Source organism: Dicentrarchus labrax, unplaced genomic scaffold, assembly GCF_905237075.1.
Source record: "Dicentrarchus labrax unplaced genomic scaffold, dlabrax2021, whole genome shotgun sequence".
NCBI classification, from domain to species: domain Eukaryota; kingdom Metazoa; phylum Chordata; class Actinopteri; family Moronidae; genus Dicentrarchus; species Dicentrarchus labrax.
The window spans coordinates 13,114,028-13,130,547 of NW_026136721.1; the positions used below are offsets into that span (position 1 = coordinate 13,114,028).

A 16,520-nucleotide genomic window follows, 5' to 3' on the forward strand; every position below is an offset into this window, starting at 1 on the left:
CAACCACAAAAATACTGAGAGGAGGCAGAAGTGATGCTTGTGAAATTTATTTACGGAAATCTTTTTGGTCCCTTCAACATTAGACTGTTACAGCGACTTCTGGTGCAGTGAGGCGGTAAAACGGTGTGACGGAGACGAATGTAGAGACAATCGTTAACCCGATAAAGAATAATCACAAGGCAGGAGTTTTAAGGACACTGCTGAGTAACAGAAGAACTGTTGTTCAATGTGAAAACTGAATAAACAAGACGAGGTCAGATACAGTTAAACAGAAACTGAGGTAAAGACACAAAAACATGTTTCAACCCCTCTCTGGCCACTAACTAATTTCACATTTGTATTTCATGAACCAAAACTATGCAAAAGTGCATATTTTGACAGGTACAATAGCGTCTCACTGATGTAACCAAACCAAAGAGAGAAAGCTAAACAGGGAAGTTAATGTTGTCATCTGAGTTAGTTGCCACTGCAGTCCTCTGAGGGAGATCTAGGGTTTTGCTCAAATTCACAAAAAGTAATACATTCTTACTGCCAAAGTTAAATCTAGACATCTCTTGAGAGCATTTTAATCCCTATTGTTACCAATTCTAAATCATTAACTATTCCTAACTGCTCATTCCATAATCAAAAGGAGGTTTCCAGACAGTCAGTAAAACATTGCAGGAGAGACCTGAACCCCAACAGCCCCAATTAAAAACATTTTGATTGGCATCTCAGACGTTTTGGTGAGTTGGCAGCTGGAATCCCTCTGCTTTAAAGGTTTCATTTTTTTAATAATCAAGTCTGACAAAGAAAACTGTATTAACACTGCCTGAAGAGGTAAACCCTGAAACTGGACAGAAACTGATAAAATGGGCTCTTACCCATTTCTTTGAACCTTTTCTCTGAACACAAACGACGACAACAACAATCATTTGACTTCAGTGGCGCCTGGATTGTGCAAAAATTTCATATGCAGCCGACATCATTTGGTGGCATTTCGGCAGCCAGCAGTCTTGTAAACAATTGAGGCAGAGGAAAATGGAGAAACCAACACACATAAGCAAGTAAAAACTCCTATGTGAGATGCGAGGGGTGGGGGAGGTACGACGGCAATTCCTTTGGCACCGTGGCAAATACAAGCCATTGTAAAAGCCCGGCAGATTCCAGAGAGCCGCAGAGGGTCCCTCTGTGTGTACAGTCTGTTCAGGAGGCTTCGCAGAGCCCCCGAGGTGCTCCACAAACAGCCTACCGCCTCCCGTCCCATCTCTTATCCCTAAAAACTCACAACAATTCACCTCGTCATTAAAAATCAAAACTCAGGAGTGCTCACTGCTCCCCTCGAACCCTTCAACTCAGGCAGTAGGGACGTCGCCACAGATACAGCAACTACCAGCAACAAGGTTAACTTAACAAAACCTTGAGCATCTAATGTGGCAACTGCAAAGGTGACGCCAACTCTTAAGACCTCTAAAACATGGTGGAAATAAAGAATGATCTTAAAGAATGTCCTACCATCATTTGTTCATTAGTCTGCTCCTCCTGGGCTTACACCATGCATAAACTCATTTATGCACACCATGCATATTTCACACCACCTACTCCAGTGTAAACCACACACAGACAAAATAGAGCTAAAAAGAACACAAACACACTGGCCGCTGGCTAAAGCCGAACAATCAAAGTATCTCTCAGTCCCTGCTGCCCAAGCACTAACCTGGAGTATTACAGGGGCACTTTTTCCCTTTCAGGGTTTCATTAGTGGCCCCTGGAGAGACGAGCCAAAATCTTTGCTATAAATTAGGTCAAAGTACTACAAGAATAAAAATTCCTGAGAGCAGTGCTTGTCACAATATCAAAACCTTTGCCATCCACGCTTGAACGTTAGCTTTCATTTACAAAAGCCACCATCTGAACAGACAAATACTCATCTCTTCATCATTGAATTGCCACCGAAAACACCACAAGTTTAGGCCAAACACTTCCACAGACTACTAAATACTTTGCATAATACAAAAGAAACTGAAAATACTGTCCTTTGGCTACTTTACAACAGAGACGGAAGTCGAGAATGTACCTCTCAAAGAGAAGCTACCTCTTAAGAAATCTTTACCCAAGAGTAGACTAGAATGAGTAGAATAAAACGGACAGGTGCTTAGCAGCCTGTTCAGTTGACGTGTCTACAGTTACCTACAAACCAAAATCTCCAAAAATTTGAAATGAGTTCAAAAATGAATGAACATCATAAATTAAATGCTCTGTCATTTGGGAGTATACATGAAGGTTTCTCAATGATACATGAACAAAAAACATCTCTAAAAACCTTGTTATTTATCTTATAAACTGAGAATATAACTACATTTCTTGGATTTTACATAGAAAACTTAGTTACTCCTCCCTAGCACTTCTCCCAATATTCTATACAGTGACAACTACCTCATTTTTTAGACTCTGCGTTCATTATGAGCCAGCGAGTGTTCTTCGACACAAAGTGGCTCTAAAGTGAAGAGGCACATGGGAATATAAATTAACTTCCCTTCAGATCAAATCAAACACAGGTTACAGTAGATGAATTTGGCAAATTAAATAACTGCAGAAAATCTGCAAGAAGAAAATCACAGCTAGGTGAACATCGGAAGAACATACGGATTACGAAATACGAAAAAAAAAAAAAACAAAGAACGGCAATGAGTGATTGAGAAGAAAGAAGAATGCAACAGCCTGTTAAGATGTAGAGGGGACAATACCAATGCTCTTCTGGGGTTGTTTCTGTGTAGCGTGTTCAGTGTAGCCAGTCAACTCTTGCATTTAGAGTTACACTATGTGTGAACTAGTATTGCTTTGTGTGTATGTGTGAATGGGTGAATGGGATCAGGGGCCTGTTGTGAATGAGAAGTTGGCAGCTAGCTTAATTCTGCTGCGTGTGGCTCTTCTGCTGGGACTGTCCATGGAGGAGGTGGTCTTCATTTTAGGGGGCAGTGGAGGTTCGGTGACAGAGTCTTCTGTGCTGCCAGGCTGCTCAGATGTGCTGTCAGGAGCAGCTGCAGCTGCCACCTCTGGTTCATCACTCACTGAAAATCACACACAGACTGAGTTTACACCTAATGAAAGACGGGAAGGGTGCAAACAAAAGTGTGATGTGCTCATTAAAATGTATTTTTGTTCCCTTTTGCAGACATCTTTTTTGATAACTAGAACGCACATCGGTGCCAAGGCCACGCAATCCTCCAATTTGTCATGAAATTTTAAAATAAGCATCTAAGACAGACAAGCTGACTGGCTTAAGGCACATATCATTTTGGAATTAGGAGCCAAAAAACAAAAGTGATTGCAAATCTTGCATCAATTTCTGTAAAGTTGAGAATAGAGCTGCATCAATTACACGAATAATTGATTAGCAAGTAATTATTAATATCAAAATATTTTGATAACAGAGCGAGAAAAAGTGCCTATATTCTCTCATTTCAGCTTCTCTATGAATATTTTCCGGTTTATTTGATCAATTAATCGAGAAATGGATCAACAATGAAAATTATTGTTATTTTGCAGCCCTAGTTGACAACCTGATTTCTAAAGTAAAATTGAAAAATATGAAATCTCACAGTCAGGGCAACCTTATTGCCTTACAGGAATACTACCAGAAGGATTTTGTTATGAGCCGATATGGGTTCAAAATGTAATACAAAATACATTCAAACTGACCTGTTGGTGGTTGTGGCGATGGAGTTTTCTCCTCAAAGTGAATCAGGTCCGTCTCCTGGAGGAGAACAGGGTCGGGGTGGAGCTGAGGTGAGGGTAGGGAGGATGGTACAGGACCACACAGCAGGTCTACAGGTGACGTCAAACACAGCAGCTCTGACTCTGCTGCTTCGTCGCCACCTGGCAGGTAAAAAAAAAAAAAAAAAAAAAAAAAGAGAACATGACTGTTTAATCTAAATTTCATCCCAGCTAGACTGACTGAGAGCAGAGCTATCTTTGAAAACATTCCAGTCAAAACATCATTTTCACCCCCTTAATTTTTATATCACTAGTCAACCATTCTTAGAATTTTAATTACTTCGATATTTTTTTGATGATGAACCAAAAAGAAAGTGCACTTGTGTGACCTTACCTGGACTTTGGGCTCCAGACGTTGCGTTGCTAACTGGGCTGTCTCTCGGGCTTTCCATGTCCTCTCCTGGCTGGGGGCTGTTGGGGGCTGAAGAGCTTGCCCTTGCTAAACAAAATACACACAAACACATGTCCATACATTGTGTAGGCACCGCCAATTGTTCCCAGGAGCACCCACAGTTAAGACCTCTAAAAAATGACCCCTGTCTGAAATGATCATATGAAACTTGCTATGAGAAAGATGCCCCCATCACCTTTACCTTTCATATCGTTCTTCAAAACAATAATCCTCTTGCGACCGTGCCCTTTGATCCAGACCACCTGATGACGACACAAAACAATCAAAGAAATATGAGGACACAAGAACAAACTACAAGGACTGTGTAAGATTTAACAATGCAGGATTAGGTTAAAGCTTTGGGTGGTCCTGAAATCAAAACAAACAATTGAGTAAAAGTAACTAACAAAATTCATTCCAACCTGTGGAATGGCGCTGAGCAGCTCATCAGTGTTGATGTATCCGTAGGAACGTGGTTCAAGGCTGCAGCCTGTAAACTTGTTATAAGCCCCTTGGAACTCTGTGAGGAAGATCTGGTTGTAATGGTAGGTATGGAGCAGGGCACGCATGTTACGGGCAAACTGGTAAAGCCTGGTCAGCCTCACCCATTCCTCACCACGACCACCGTTAGTGTTGCAGGCTTTGTTGCAGTCATCACTTTCTTCATGGTACAACTGTGAAAGACAAAAGATAAAACGGTCAGTTTCTGCTTCTGTGTGGGAGTATTGGTAGAGAGACCGTTTTAAGAAGATAAAAATAAATAAAAACTCCTGCACTCACCTCAACAAGGTACGGCAGGCTCTTGAGTAACTCGCTGAGGGAGAGGAACCCATATTCACATGGGTTAAGTGGGGCTCCATGAACAATCAAGTACTGCTCGCTCAGCACCTCCACTTTGACACCCTGGGTGACTTGCTCCTCCTCTTGAGACATGAGCAGACCCAGCAGCTGGGAGGTGAGTGAGCGCAAAGACTTCCTGTTGATCAACTGCACTTCCCGGCCCTCACAGCCATCCACCACCTTGAAATGGAAAGAAAGTGGCTGCTTGTTTATCTGTATTTTACTAGTGAAAACACTGGTCTTGCCAAGTAAGGACCATCACAAGTGCACTTACAGTCCCTGTAGGTTGCTCTAGGTCACTCAAAATAATACTTTTTCCACAATGTCAATGTCGATATTTTAAACACTGATGAGGATACTGGATTGTTATTGGGGTAGTCAGATAAATTGACATGTACTGGAGATGTTCTCTCAGGAAGTCTTTTTGCTGAATTAATTCCATCTTGTAGCAACGCTCCTTTTAAGCACTAAATGAACTAGAACAGATATAGTTTCTGGCAGACATTTAATGATCGATGAATGTGTTTGTTCATAACGCCTTGGAGTCTATCTAAAATCAAGAGAGTTAAGATCCACAAATGCTATTTGGAGCAGTGAAAGAAACAACCAAACACAAAAACTCATCTCTGGAGGTGTTCTTTACCTTGACAACATGGCAGAGTTTGGTCAGCAGAGCTGGCAGGGAGCTGGCATCGTAGTCCTGCAGGCGTAGGCCATAACCAAAGGTCTTGCTATACTCTGTGAGCAGCTGGCTGACAGGAAGGCTGGAGTTTTTCTGAGCCCGAAGCAGCTTGACCAGCTGAGCCGCCAGAGCTTTGATACGCTCCACTTCTGTCAGAGTCAGCACTTTCTCCTCACCACACTCCAATACCTGACAAACAGTTGTTAAATTAGTGTTCAGGCCTAGACAAAGGAGGCCTTTATGCTGGATTTAAAAAAATAAATAAAATAAAAAAATAAAAAAAGGTGGGTTCAGTAAACTAGTTCAATAAAAAGCACATGAGGTGACAAGTTAATATGACCCACAAAAAAAAAAAGAAAAAAAAAAAAGAAAAAGAAAATCTGTATAAATCAAAGTGGGGGGTGCAAATACCATCGGAGCCGCCTAATGATGATCAGCTATTACTAGATCAGTTTGAATTAGCAAGTCAGCTAAAAAAAGCAAATATAGATTTAGGACTTAACCTGAACTGAGATAAAATCCTGCTGATTAACACAAAGGGACAATGACAACAGAAATGAAACACCTGTGCTTCAATGTACTTTCTTCAATCTCACTTTCTTTTGTCCTGAAAGGCAGTAAATATTCTATTAGGAACAACAATTCTCAGTGTTGGAGAACCACAGGCTTCCTAACTCACCATCAGTATGTCTGGGATTGCCTCGAAGAGCTCCATGAGCTTGGTGAAGCCGTAGTAGCTGAGCTTGCACTGACGACCGAAGTGATGGTGGTAGGTGGGGATGAACTTACTGAAGGGCATTCGGCAGTGAGGCTGGTGACGGAGAAGGTCCACCACCTCCTTCCCAAACTGTTTAGTGCGCTCCATTTCCTCCGCTGTACGCTCTGTAGGCAGTAAGAGGGAATTCAATGAAATCTAAATTAATAAATTAAAACTTGTAGTAGGGTTGTAGTTTATAGTAGGGTTTTCATTTATTTCATTAGCTTTCATAAAAAGTGTTACCATTCATATAACTTAAGGACCAATGTTAGAGATTTAGTGGCATCTAATGGTAGTTGCTGATTGCAAATGCTGTTGTCTCACCCTCCCGTTCCAAGCATGTAGAAGAAACTATGGTAGCCGTGAACCAAAAAATGCATTAGGCCCCATCTAGAACCAGTATTTGGTTTGTCTGTTCTGAGCTACTGTAGAAACATGGCGGTTGAACATGGCAAACTCAATATAAGAATACCACTCCCCCAGTAGATAAAAACAAACAATTTTAAAGGCAATGAAAACAGTGATTATTCATTAATAAAAATATAATTAAGCATATTAGATTCTAGTTCTGCCAAGAGATCATTCTGATACACACTGGACCTTTAAAAAAGGTAACCTTTTAATGATCAGTTTCTTTTAGTCTTTTCAATAACTGGTTTAAACAGACCTCTCTTGGGAACAGAGATGACCGTGTCTGTGTCTTCGTGTGTAATAGTGATGGTGGTGTCAGGGATCTCAGTCAGCAGGTCCATCAGGTCACATATGCCATAGTCGATTACCCTCCAGTCTCTGGAGAAGCACCTGATACACCAAGTATAAGAATACATTACTAACATCCACAACACTGATTTGTACTTATATTTGACTTCTATAGTTTTCTCCGACTGTTCACAGCTAAACCAACTGGCAAACTGCAAGCAAAAACCTCTACAATATACAAAGGCAATATGAAGACATTATCTACAGCTCCAACCAAAGATGACTGACCAATGGTATGCCTGCATGAAATCCTTGATTGCCACTTGCTTGCTGGCTTGAAATTTAAGCAGTTTGAGCAGGTCCTGGGTGAAGCGCTTCACTTGAGCACGATGGGTCAGGGTCAGTAAACGCTTGGTACCCATACCCAAGATCTGTAGGTAAAGAAAAAAAAAAACGAAAAAAAAAAACAAAACACTACATGTAGAATACCAAAAACAAAAAGTTAGGAATATGTCTGATCCAATTATCCTCAGTACCTGCAGGACATGTGGCACGGCCTCCAGAAGCTCCAGCAGCTTAGAATAGCCATAGTCAGAGACACGGCACTGCTTGGCAAAGTGATGGTGGTATGAGGGTATGAACTTGCTCATGGGCATGATGCAAGAAGGCTGACTCTTCAATAGGTCAATAATCTCTCGGCTGAACTGAATGAGCTGTGGGTTGCCAACCGGACTCTTACAACGCTGAATCCACGGCTCTGCAAAAAATAAAATGGGTATATGTGATTGGTGAAGATAGCACTTTGTAGGTATTGTAGGAACTACGAAATGTCAAACTGTTCTGACCAGAGTTTGGTGCTGGTGGTTTATTGTGGATCCACTTGATGACTTTGAAGCCATTCTGAGCTGTGACTATTGTGATACTGGGAACACAGGTAATGAGGTGCTCCAGAGGAACACCACCCTCCAGTGTCTCATTGCCCAGCTGCAGAGGGCTGAATTTAGCTGCATAGCAGTCTGGAAAACTAAAAAAGGAAAATATACTACATTATTGAATTTATACTGTGTGAAAACATACTCCGATTCAAAATGTTGATTAATAAAATTATACATGAATTAAAGAGGTGGTTGTCACCTGAGTAATGGTAGAGTTCCCTCATGTGACTGCAACAGACTGTGGACCTCAGAGGCTAAGGTGCTCAAAGACATTACAACAAATGGTATCTTATAGGAGTCGGGGTCAAAGTCAGCCACACTAAAAAAATAAAAAATAAAAAAAGAAGAGGTAGATAACAAAATGAGAGAAGACAAATTGTAAAGCTCAGAGAATGGTGCTTGTGAAAATTAAGGTTGATGATTAAATTTTTCAGGGAAAGTGTGAGTGAGGTACATCAAAGGTTAGGATGCACCAGAGGAGTTACCAATTGGCCAACAATACAAGACTACTATTAAACTGGCCTAAGGCCAGATTTAAATCTGTGCAATTAAGTTTTAGAAAATGAATGTCTTGGCAAACCAAGTTTGACAAGGAGGAGCATGCAACCTAGTGTATTGTAATATACATTTCCATGAAATAAGCCTTCAATCAGAATATTGTATATACACCAGACTATGTGCATTTCATGCAAGATTCTAATAACCTGAAGTCCTGCTGTGTGTAGTGTTGTCTGCAGACAGGTTCATGGTACTCCAGCTCCTCAAACACCACAGGGCTGCCACTAGCAGAGGAGGAGCACTCCTGGGATTGTGAAGATCCCAGTGGACTCTGACGGATTTGCCTACTAGGCAGAAGACACACAAGCCTTGAGCCTCCCTGTTCCCGCACTGCCACCACCTCTGGTAGCCTGTACAGATCTCCAGCCACAAGCTTACGAGAATATCTGGAGGGGGAAAAAAAAGAAAAGCATATAGTTTTGGAATTGCTACACTCAAATATAAATAATATAATTGTTGTAATAATAATAATAATAATAATAATAATAATAATAATAATAATACAAAATAAATGAGATTACTTGCTAAAGTTGAGTTTAGACAAAGCTACTTACTTTTTCTCATAGATCTCTGTGAACTTGAAGAGGGGAAGGCAATTGGCAGGTGCATCCTGAAGAATGTTGATGATCTCAGTGCTGCATAATGAAAAAGCTGAAATTTACCACCACAATGCAAAACAGAAGGAAAAAAAAAACATTGCAAATAAGTTGCATGAACCCCCAACTCAACTACATTCTGCTGTACCTCAGCATGGCAAGGGATTTGTTGCTGCCACCGGTGATCAGAGACACCTGAATGCGCTTGCCTCCGATCTTATAACGATGTAGGCCACTGACAGCACTTATGGCCTGCTGCAGGAACAACATCTGGATTGTGGCCTTGAGCTGATAGTCCGTGTGGGGGCTAAGCTGCACAGCTTTCACCTAGACAAAACAAGGAAATGTTTTGAGACCAGGCTGAATTTCAAAAAAGTCTGCAAACAATCTTATTGCAGTACAGTACTCTAAACATTAATCATACAATAACATCACAGAAGTCAGTCTTACCCGCCCGTATCGGGAGAAGGTGTCATGCAGTGTCTGCTGCAGATCCTTGCGGGACATTCTGTAATCCAGGTTGGCCACCTGGACCTCTGCCCCATCTGAGAAAGGTTCAGAAGGACCTTCGGGACATGGGCTACGAGGGGCAGACAGGAGGGGCGAGGACCGGCTGGACAGGCAGGGGGATGCACTCCTTTTATTAGACAAGGGGAAGAAAAGTTTAAAACAACATTATTATTAAGAGGGTCTTGGGAATATTTATGCAGCATTAGCAGTATGCCCCCTCCAGAACAATTAATGCTCTAGGCCAACAAAGTCAAATATGAGTGATTTAAACACAATGTCACCTGGATGACCAGGAGCTCTGGGGCAGGACAAGGGGACTGAGACTCCTGTGCAGGTTCAACTTGCTGAAGGCTGAGGGTGTGCTAATCTGGAACTCTCCTGAGCTTCTGTCCCCTTGTTCTACCGGCGATTCAGTCACACTGCGAGGACAGGAACCCTCTCTCCTACATGGAAGATTAAAAAAAAATAAATTAATTAAAAAAGACACGTGTCAAGGGCAACATCCTAATATATGGAACCAATTATCAAATGGCAATCTTCTTAGTCCAATGTCCCTTTTTCTCTGTGTGTACCTTCTCCTGTACATGGATTCCCCAGTGAGGCCAGGCTTGGACAGCTGCTCCAGGGCCACTGTGTCACCATTACTGTGGGGGGAAGAGGAAGCAGCACATCCTTTCTCCAGGTGGTGGAAGCCCATTCTGGGCTTGCCCTCCAAACTACCAAGCTCCTGGATCCGACAGAAGCAGCAGATATTAATACAGTAGATGCTGACCGAAATGGATACCATTGAAGTGTTTGTGTGCATGCATGAGAGTATGTCAAGCTCAATGGAAAAAGTCATGCAAGGGCTTAAACTGATGCTCTGAGAATTTAACTAGGGATGTGCATTAAAAACTAAACTAGCTGGCAACAAATCACCGAGCAGCTACCAAAACCAGCTGAATATTAGAACTAATTTTATTCATCTTTGTTCTGTAGAAAGACTTGTGAATGTATTACTTACAGAACATGAGCTGCTCTGATTAAAGAGTGATGACAAAAATGCTGAAAAGCACATGGCCAAGTTGAAACAGCCAACAGGCTTGCCATTGAGACAGTTGCAGAGACGGTGTTACAACTGAGAGATTTGAGACAGTCACTTGTAATCATATTTTAATTGACAAGTACAGTGCTTGAGAATAAACTTCCAATTGAAATTTCCCTTTACTGCTCATCCCTAGTTTTAGTCTTTGTATACAGTAATCCATTTGCAGGTTTTTCATATTTTTTTCCTCTAGTCTTTCACAACCAAGAAGAAAAGGACAAGCCATGTCAGTTATTCCAGCCACCAGGGGTCAGTTTTATCAATGTGAAAAACTGCATGGGCTCCAATTCAGCCACAAAATAAATGGAGGCAGGGATCAGACTTTGGACAAAACACAGACGCAGTATATCAGCACTGATATACTGGATAACATAGTCAGAAAAAAGCACAAAAAGCTATGGGCTAATTCATGCATTAGTATGATGAATGAGCAATGAACATGCAGGACAATAGGGCACACGTAAAGCACTAACAACTAACGCAACATGCTAGCACACAGGCAGACATATGAAGCTTAGCAAGCAGCTACAAGCTGTTAGTCAAAGCAGCAGTTAGAAGGACACTGGGGGGAGGGGGGGTACTGTGATTTACATAGAAGCTCCAGCAAGGATGGAGGGCAATGCAGGTTAAGGGGAAGCAGGCACTGATGAGTCTGCTGACCTGATGGGGCTTGGCTGGAGCACCCCCGGGGGGCCCACTACACCCCCTCCTGGGGCTGTAGGGCCTTTCAGGCACTGGGCCCGGGGTGTGGCACGGGCGGGTTGCTCGCCGTGGCCTCCTGGGTGACCTGGGCTTCTCCAGGGGTAGAAAAGAGAAGGAGGATATGGATGGGGGCGGGGGGAACATTGAATCCTGGTTTTGATAGTTCTGGGGCAGAGTCTGAGCCTGAGGCAAGTGATGGGGCCGAGACTGAAGCTCAGGCTCAGGACTTGCATCATCTCTGGGCCGCGGGGAGAAGGAGAGGCTGATTCTGCGGCCAAATACATCCTCATTTTCCATTCGCTTGCGTGCACGGGAAGCCGCCTCAGGGCTGCCAAAACGGAGGACTGCTGTGCCCTGGGACATGCCCAGCACCTTGCCACCAGTGTTGTCTGACAGGCGGCGGAGCCTGAGCTTCACAGCGTTCCGCAGACTCTTGTCACAGTTGACAGGGAGGTTGTGCACATAGAGGAGGTTGAAACTGGGCTGAGGGAGGGGAGGAAGAGCCTGTCTGGTTTGTATAATTTACACTTACAAAATTAAAGCAGCAGTCTTCCTTTTAGTTGAAAAACATGGCTGAGAGTGCTATCGGTTAGAAAATTTTTAATGATCGCTTAAAAAAAAAAAAAAAAAAGAAAAAAAAAGCGTAAATAAATCATTGATGAAATTCATATTCCAGCAGCCTCACTTTCGGCCATATTGCTAAGTCCGTACTAAAATGAAACTCTCCTTGGTTACTTTTGCCAGCACCCACTTACCTTATTTACAGAGTAGATCAAAAAGTTTTTAAATGAAGCATTTGTGAGGCCTACCTGTGCTTTGACAAGCACGCGTGGTGGCAGATCAGCTGTGATCTCCTGAAAGGCCACATGGCAGTGGGCGTGCTGCATTAGGGCTGAAGATGTATGGTTGCCATGGACCAGGATCACCTGGAAACCATGCCGATGACGCAGGTCACTCAGCTCACTTGCAAAGTTCACATCCGCTGTTAACAATGAAAGATAACACTTGTTGTCACAAAATCTAGTTTGGCATCAAGGCGGCAGTTTATTATAGTGAATCTGAGCTGAACTCACAAGATACCAGTACAACAGTTGCAGGTGCAGTGTGGGTCTCAGCAAAGCGCCGTAGGCTCTGGCGAAGCTTGTCATCTGCTGCATTCTTGGCGGTGGCATTGATATGTGCAACAGTGACCTGATCAAAAATTTTAAAAAAAGACAGATGACGTAAATACTGTAGCTTCAGCTTACTTAATAGTAAATGTTCTCCTGTTGTTGCTGCACAGGATCAACTCTGCCAATCAAAACTGTAGCCCAATGGCAGATAACTTAATTTAGGGTGTGAATGGCACTCATTATTTGTTATAGTGTAACCATTAAAATAAAAGATATTACTGCTGGTACCTGGCAGTTGTTGAGCTCTTGGATAACAGCTTTACTCTCTTTGCTGATATCACAGACGCAAATGAATTCTGCCTCTCGGTGGCCCTGAAAGAAGCGGCTGCGGATACGCTGGACAACAGCTCCAGCAGAGCGTCCGCTGGGCACGCTGCAGTTCTCTATGTCCCAGAAAACACCCACCGGAGGGATGTTCTCAGGACCACTATTCTCTGGAGAACCTAGCAGACAGTTAAACAACCATTCTAAAAACACACTTTAACAGTTGTAAAGCACTTTATACAAAGTTAATTGATTGTCATTGCAGTTAAAATGGATGGAACAACATTTCTTATACACTGCACTCAAATCCCAAAGAGCTTGCTAATTTTTTTTTGTTGGCCTTTTCATGCCTTCATTAGATAGGGACAGCCGAAGATAGACAGGAAAGCTGGGTAGAGAGAGGGGATGACACGCAGCAAAGGGCCGCAGGTCGGATTCGAACCCGGGCCACTGTAGCAACTCTGCATATGGGTCGCCAGGTCTATCAACTGAGCTAACCAGGCACCCAAAGAGCTTGCTATTTTTAACAGTCCTCTGAAGATATTTAATCGGACATAAAATTCTAGTAAAAAAATAAAATAAAAATGTATCCACTGACCATACTTCTGCCCAGTCTTGCCAAGGCTGGTTGATGGCATGAGCATCATGCTATCAGAGGAGGTGCCACAGCCATTACAAATGGGTATAGGGATAGGAGTAGTCTGGGGAACAGGAACATTGGGCCACACCTTGTCCGACTCTGACGGCAGACCATTCGTGGGCTACAAATACATACAAATCAAAACATTTGGCAGGGAACACAGAAATAAAACAATGGCAAGTAATACTACCAAATGCACTGTACAAAATATAAAGCCAGTCTAAAATTACATGACTGAGGCCATCCATGCATACTGAATACCCACAGTGATCTTCATGGCACACAAATACAAAAGAAGGGTGCTACCAACCTTCAACAGGCACTCCTGGCAGTAGTGTGCCCCCTTCACACAAACCGTGCGTTCTACATTCAGGTGCATAGGATTAGAGCAGAAGTGTGCTGAGGTGGTTGTAGTGGTGATGGTGGTGGTGGTTGGGTGATCACCGAGTGTGCTTCTCTGGGATCTTCTGTCTGATGGGCAACAGTCCACACCGCATGTGTAGTAGCCAGAAGAGGCCAGGCAAGAGCCATGCAAGTGAGCGGGTAGAGAGGAAACACAGGGGAGAGAGGAAGCCAGAGGTGCTGAGGAGGGAAACAGGCTGGGTTGACTGCATGGAAGAGGTACAGATGGGTAGGTGTGGAGAAGCCCTGAGCAGCAGGAGAGGTAGGGGTGTGATGAAATAGGCTGAGAGGTAGCGACTGAAGGTACCAGCTGAGGTTTGTAACCAAGACTGAGCAAAGGATCAAGAACTTCACCTTCACTTCTACAGCTCAGGTTACTTTTATACTGATGAATAGAAGAAGCTAAAGAGCAAGAGCCAGACCTGCTAATACTACTGCTGCTGCTGCTGCTGATGGTGGTGGGTGCTCCCACAGAGCTTGGGGCCATATAGAGCGAGACAACACCAGCAATGCTGCTACAGCTACCAACAACACCTCCGCCACTTAATAACCCATAGCCATCTGTACTACAATAGTCACATTGAGTGCAAAGGCTTACTTTGGGGCTAGCCCCCTCTTGTTGCTGCTGTAGTGGTTGTTGGTGAGAGTCTTGAGTAAGCTGAGGAGGAGGCAAGCAGGGAGGGGGCAAAGGGAGTGGGGCCAGAGAGAAGGGCTGGGATGATTGGGAAGAGGAAGTATGGTGCGGAGGAGGAGGGACATCTTTCAATTCCAGCACAGCCTTTCTGTTGTCCATGTAATTGTTCTGGAACAAAAAAAGATGCGCAGATTATTTTACATTAAGGATTTCCTGTGGACTATAGTTTGGTATTATGGAAGTATGTTGTTCTACTGAGTTACAATGTTAAGAAAACACAATGGTTATTGTCTGAGGAAATTTAGACAGTAACTTAACCACCATCCTAAAATACACAAGGGGGAGCACTAACATTGCTCTATGGCCGGCACTTTGATGAAGATAGCTGCAGATGTGTCTGCAGACAATTTCTGTTTAACAGCTGATGCTGATCATCTTAAAATGAGAGATAATCAGCCGACCAATTAATCAGTCTTTTACTAGCAGATACCTGGACTGTACACAGATAAGTGCATACTTCAGTATCCGTGTGATGAAGGGATGTCGTCTCATTGGCGGAGAAGCAGTCTTTGGGTTTCCATAGCAGGGTTGAGGCCTCTGTTTTGGGGTGACTGAGCCATGGGTAGGGTCTAGAGCTGCATATGGATCTCTCCTTTCCCAGTCCTTCCATCATACAACCCAGAGAGATCTTTCACCATACTTTCATCTCTCTCTCTCTCTTTTCTCTCATGCTTTCCTATGCAGAGGAAACGAAAGTTAAAAGTTGACACTAGTTAGTTGCGGTTACATCACCTCTCAATGACCCGGTGCGTTTGTATTCCCGTTCACATTAGACACAAAAACAGTCCTTACTAAGTCATCTATGAAAGCACCGGTCGTGCAATGGCGTTTGACTTAACACACTAAGTAACTGCGCTTTAAATGAACAAAGGAGTCCTGGTGTGTGTGTGTGTGTGTGTGTGTGTGTGTTTATCACGTTTAAACGCCTGTAAAGTTTGGACCGCGTATCCAAAGCTAACTACACCACAGTTGTTTTTCACCAAAGCGAATCATGTAAAACTGCCGACGTTCAGTTAGCTACAAGCTAGCTCACGTTAATGTCGTCTCTTTGCGTGTATGAATCGTTGTTTATGTCGGAGCTGGCTGGTTAAATAGCCACACTGCTACCTGAAATTAGCTAATTTATCGTTAACTGTTTGCCTTGAGCTAGCCTCAGATTTAAGCTAACAACAGGAACCATTAGCTTGTTTAACAGACACATAGCTACCTCCCCCACATGCTAGCGCCCATTGTCTTCACGGTAAAATCTATATTCTTTGGTAATGGCGAGGCATTTCCAAAACAGTTGGTTATTTAGCTACCTGAGAAGATCTCGTCTTTCACATCTTCCTCAAAGGACTGCTACCCCCACTATCTGTCGCCCTGGAAACGCGCACCTTTTTGTAACGTTCTTGTGCCACAAAGCGCGCACAGCTGTCGCAATGACATTGTTTGTTAGTGAACGATGAATGTGATTGAGAGTGAATTGGCTGCTTTTCACAATAAGATTTATTCTTTAAACTAGTTGTAATATACTGAATATCTTGTATTTTGTTTCAACAATATGTAATGGATTTTAATCATTTTGAGCGCATCATATTATACTGGGCTACAAAATGTGGGAGTGAAAGAATCATCCATTTGATCACTAATATGCTAATATGTTTATTTAGCCTATAGATATATGTCCCTAGAAATGATTATCGGACCTTACCATTATTTTTTTCTGTCAGTAGTAACTGTCTTGGGATTTGCCTTTCTCTGAACTGCAAATGTTGTCATTCAGTAAAAAGTGCATCAATATCAGAAGTTGAGTGTAAGTGCATTTACTCAAATAAACTGTGCAATTTCCATTTAAG

At 42.9% G+C, this 16,520-nt stretch overlaps 1 protein-coding gene across 5 annotated transcripts; it reads right to left on the reverse strand.

Annotated features, from left to right (window-relative positions):
• Positions 1–31: 31 nt before the first annotated feature.
• Positions 32–16,097, reverse strand: LOC127354198 (meiosis regulator and mRNA stability factor 1). 5 transcript variants are annotated; one of them, XM_051383948.1, is made up of 27 exons: positions 15,984–16,097; positions 15,140–15,358; positions 13,897–14,790; positions 13,545–13,707; positions 12,911–13,125; positions 12,584–12,701; positions 12,320–12,492; positions 11,469–11,600; positions 10,297–10,451; positions 10,006–10,167; positions 9,665–9,851; positions 9,363–9,541; positions 9,173–9,253; positions 8,765–9,004; positions 8,260–8,379; positions 7,971–8,149; positions 7,662–7,882; positions 7,414–7,556; positions 7,094–7,227; positions 6,349–6,551; positions 5,631–5,858; positions 4,928–5,167; positions 4,570–4,821; positions 4,350–4,410; positions 4,091–4,195; positions 3,682–3,858; positions 32–3,050 (listed from the first exon to the last, which is right to left on the reverse strand). In XM_051383948.1, the coding sequence occupies exons 2-27, from the start codon at positions 15,293–15,295 to the stop codon at positions 2,851–2,853; spliced, it is 5,118 nt and encodes a 1,705-aa protein (XP_051239908.1). In that variant the 5' UTR covers positions 15,296–15,358; positions 15,984–16,097; the 3' UTR covers positions 32–2,850. The 5 variants fall into 5 exon arrangements, with proteins under 5 accessions (XP_051239908.1, XP_051239905.1, XP_051239906.1 ...); XM_051383945.1 differs by having other exon boundaries at positions 11,469–11,993; XM_051383946.1 differs by having other exon boundaries at positions 11,469–11,993; positions 15,140–15,353; positions 15,984–16,060.
• Positions 16,098–16,520: the final 423 nt, after the last annotated feature.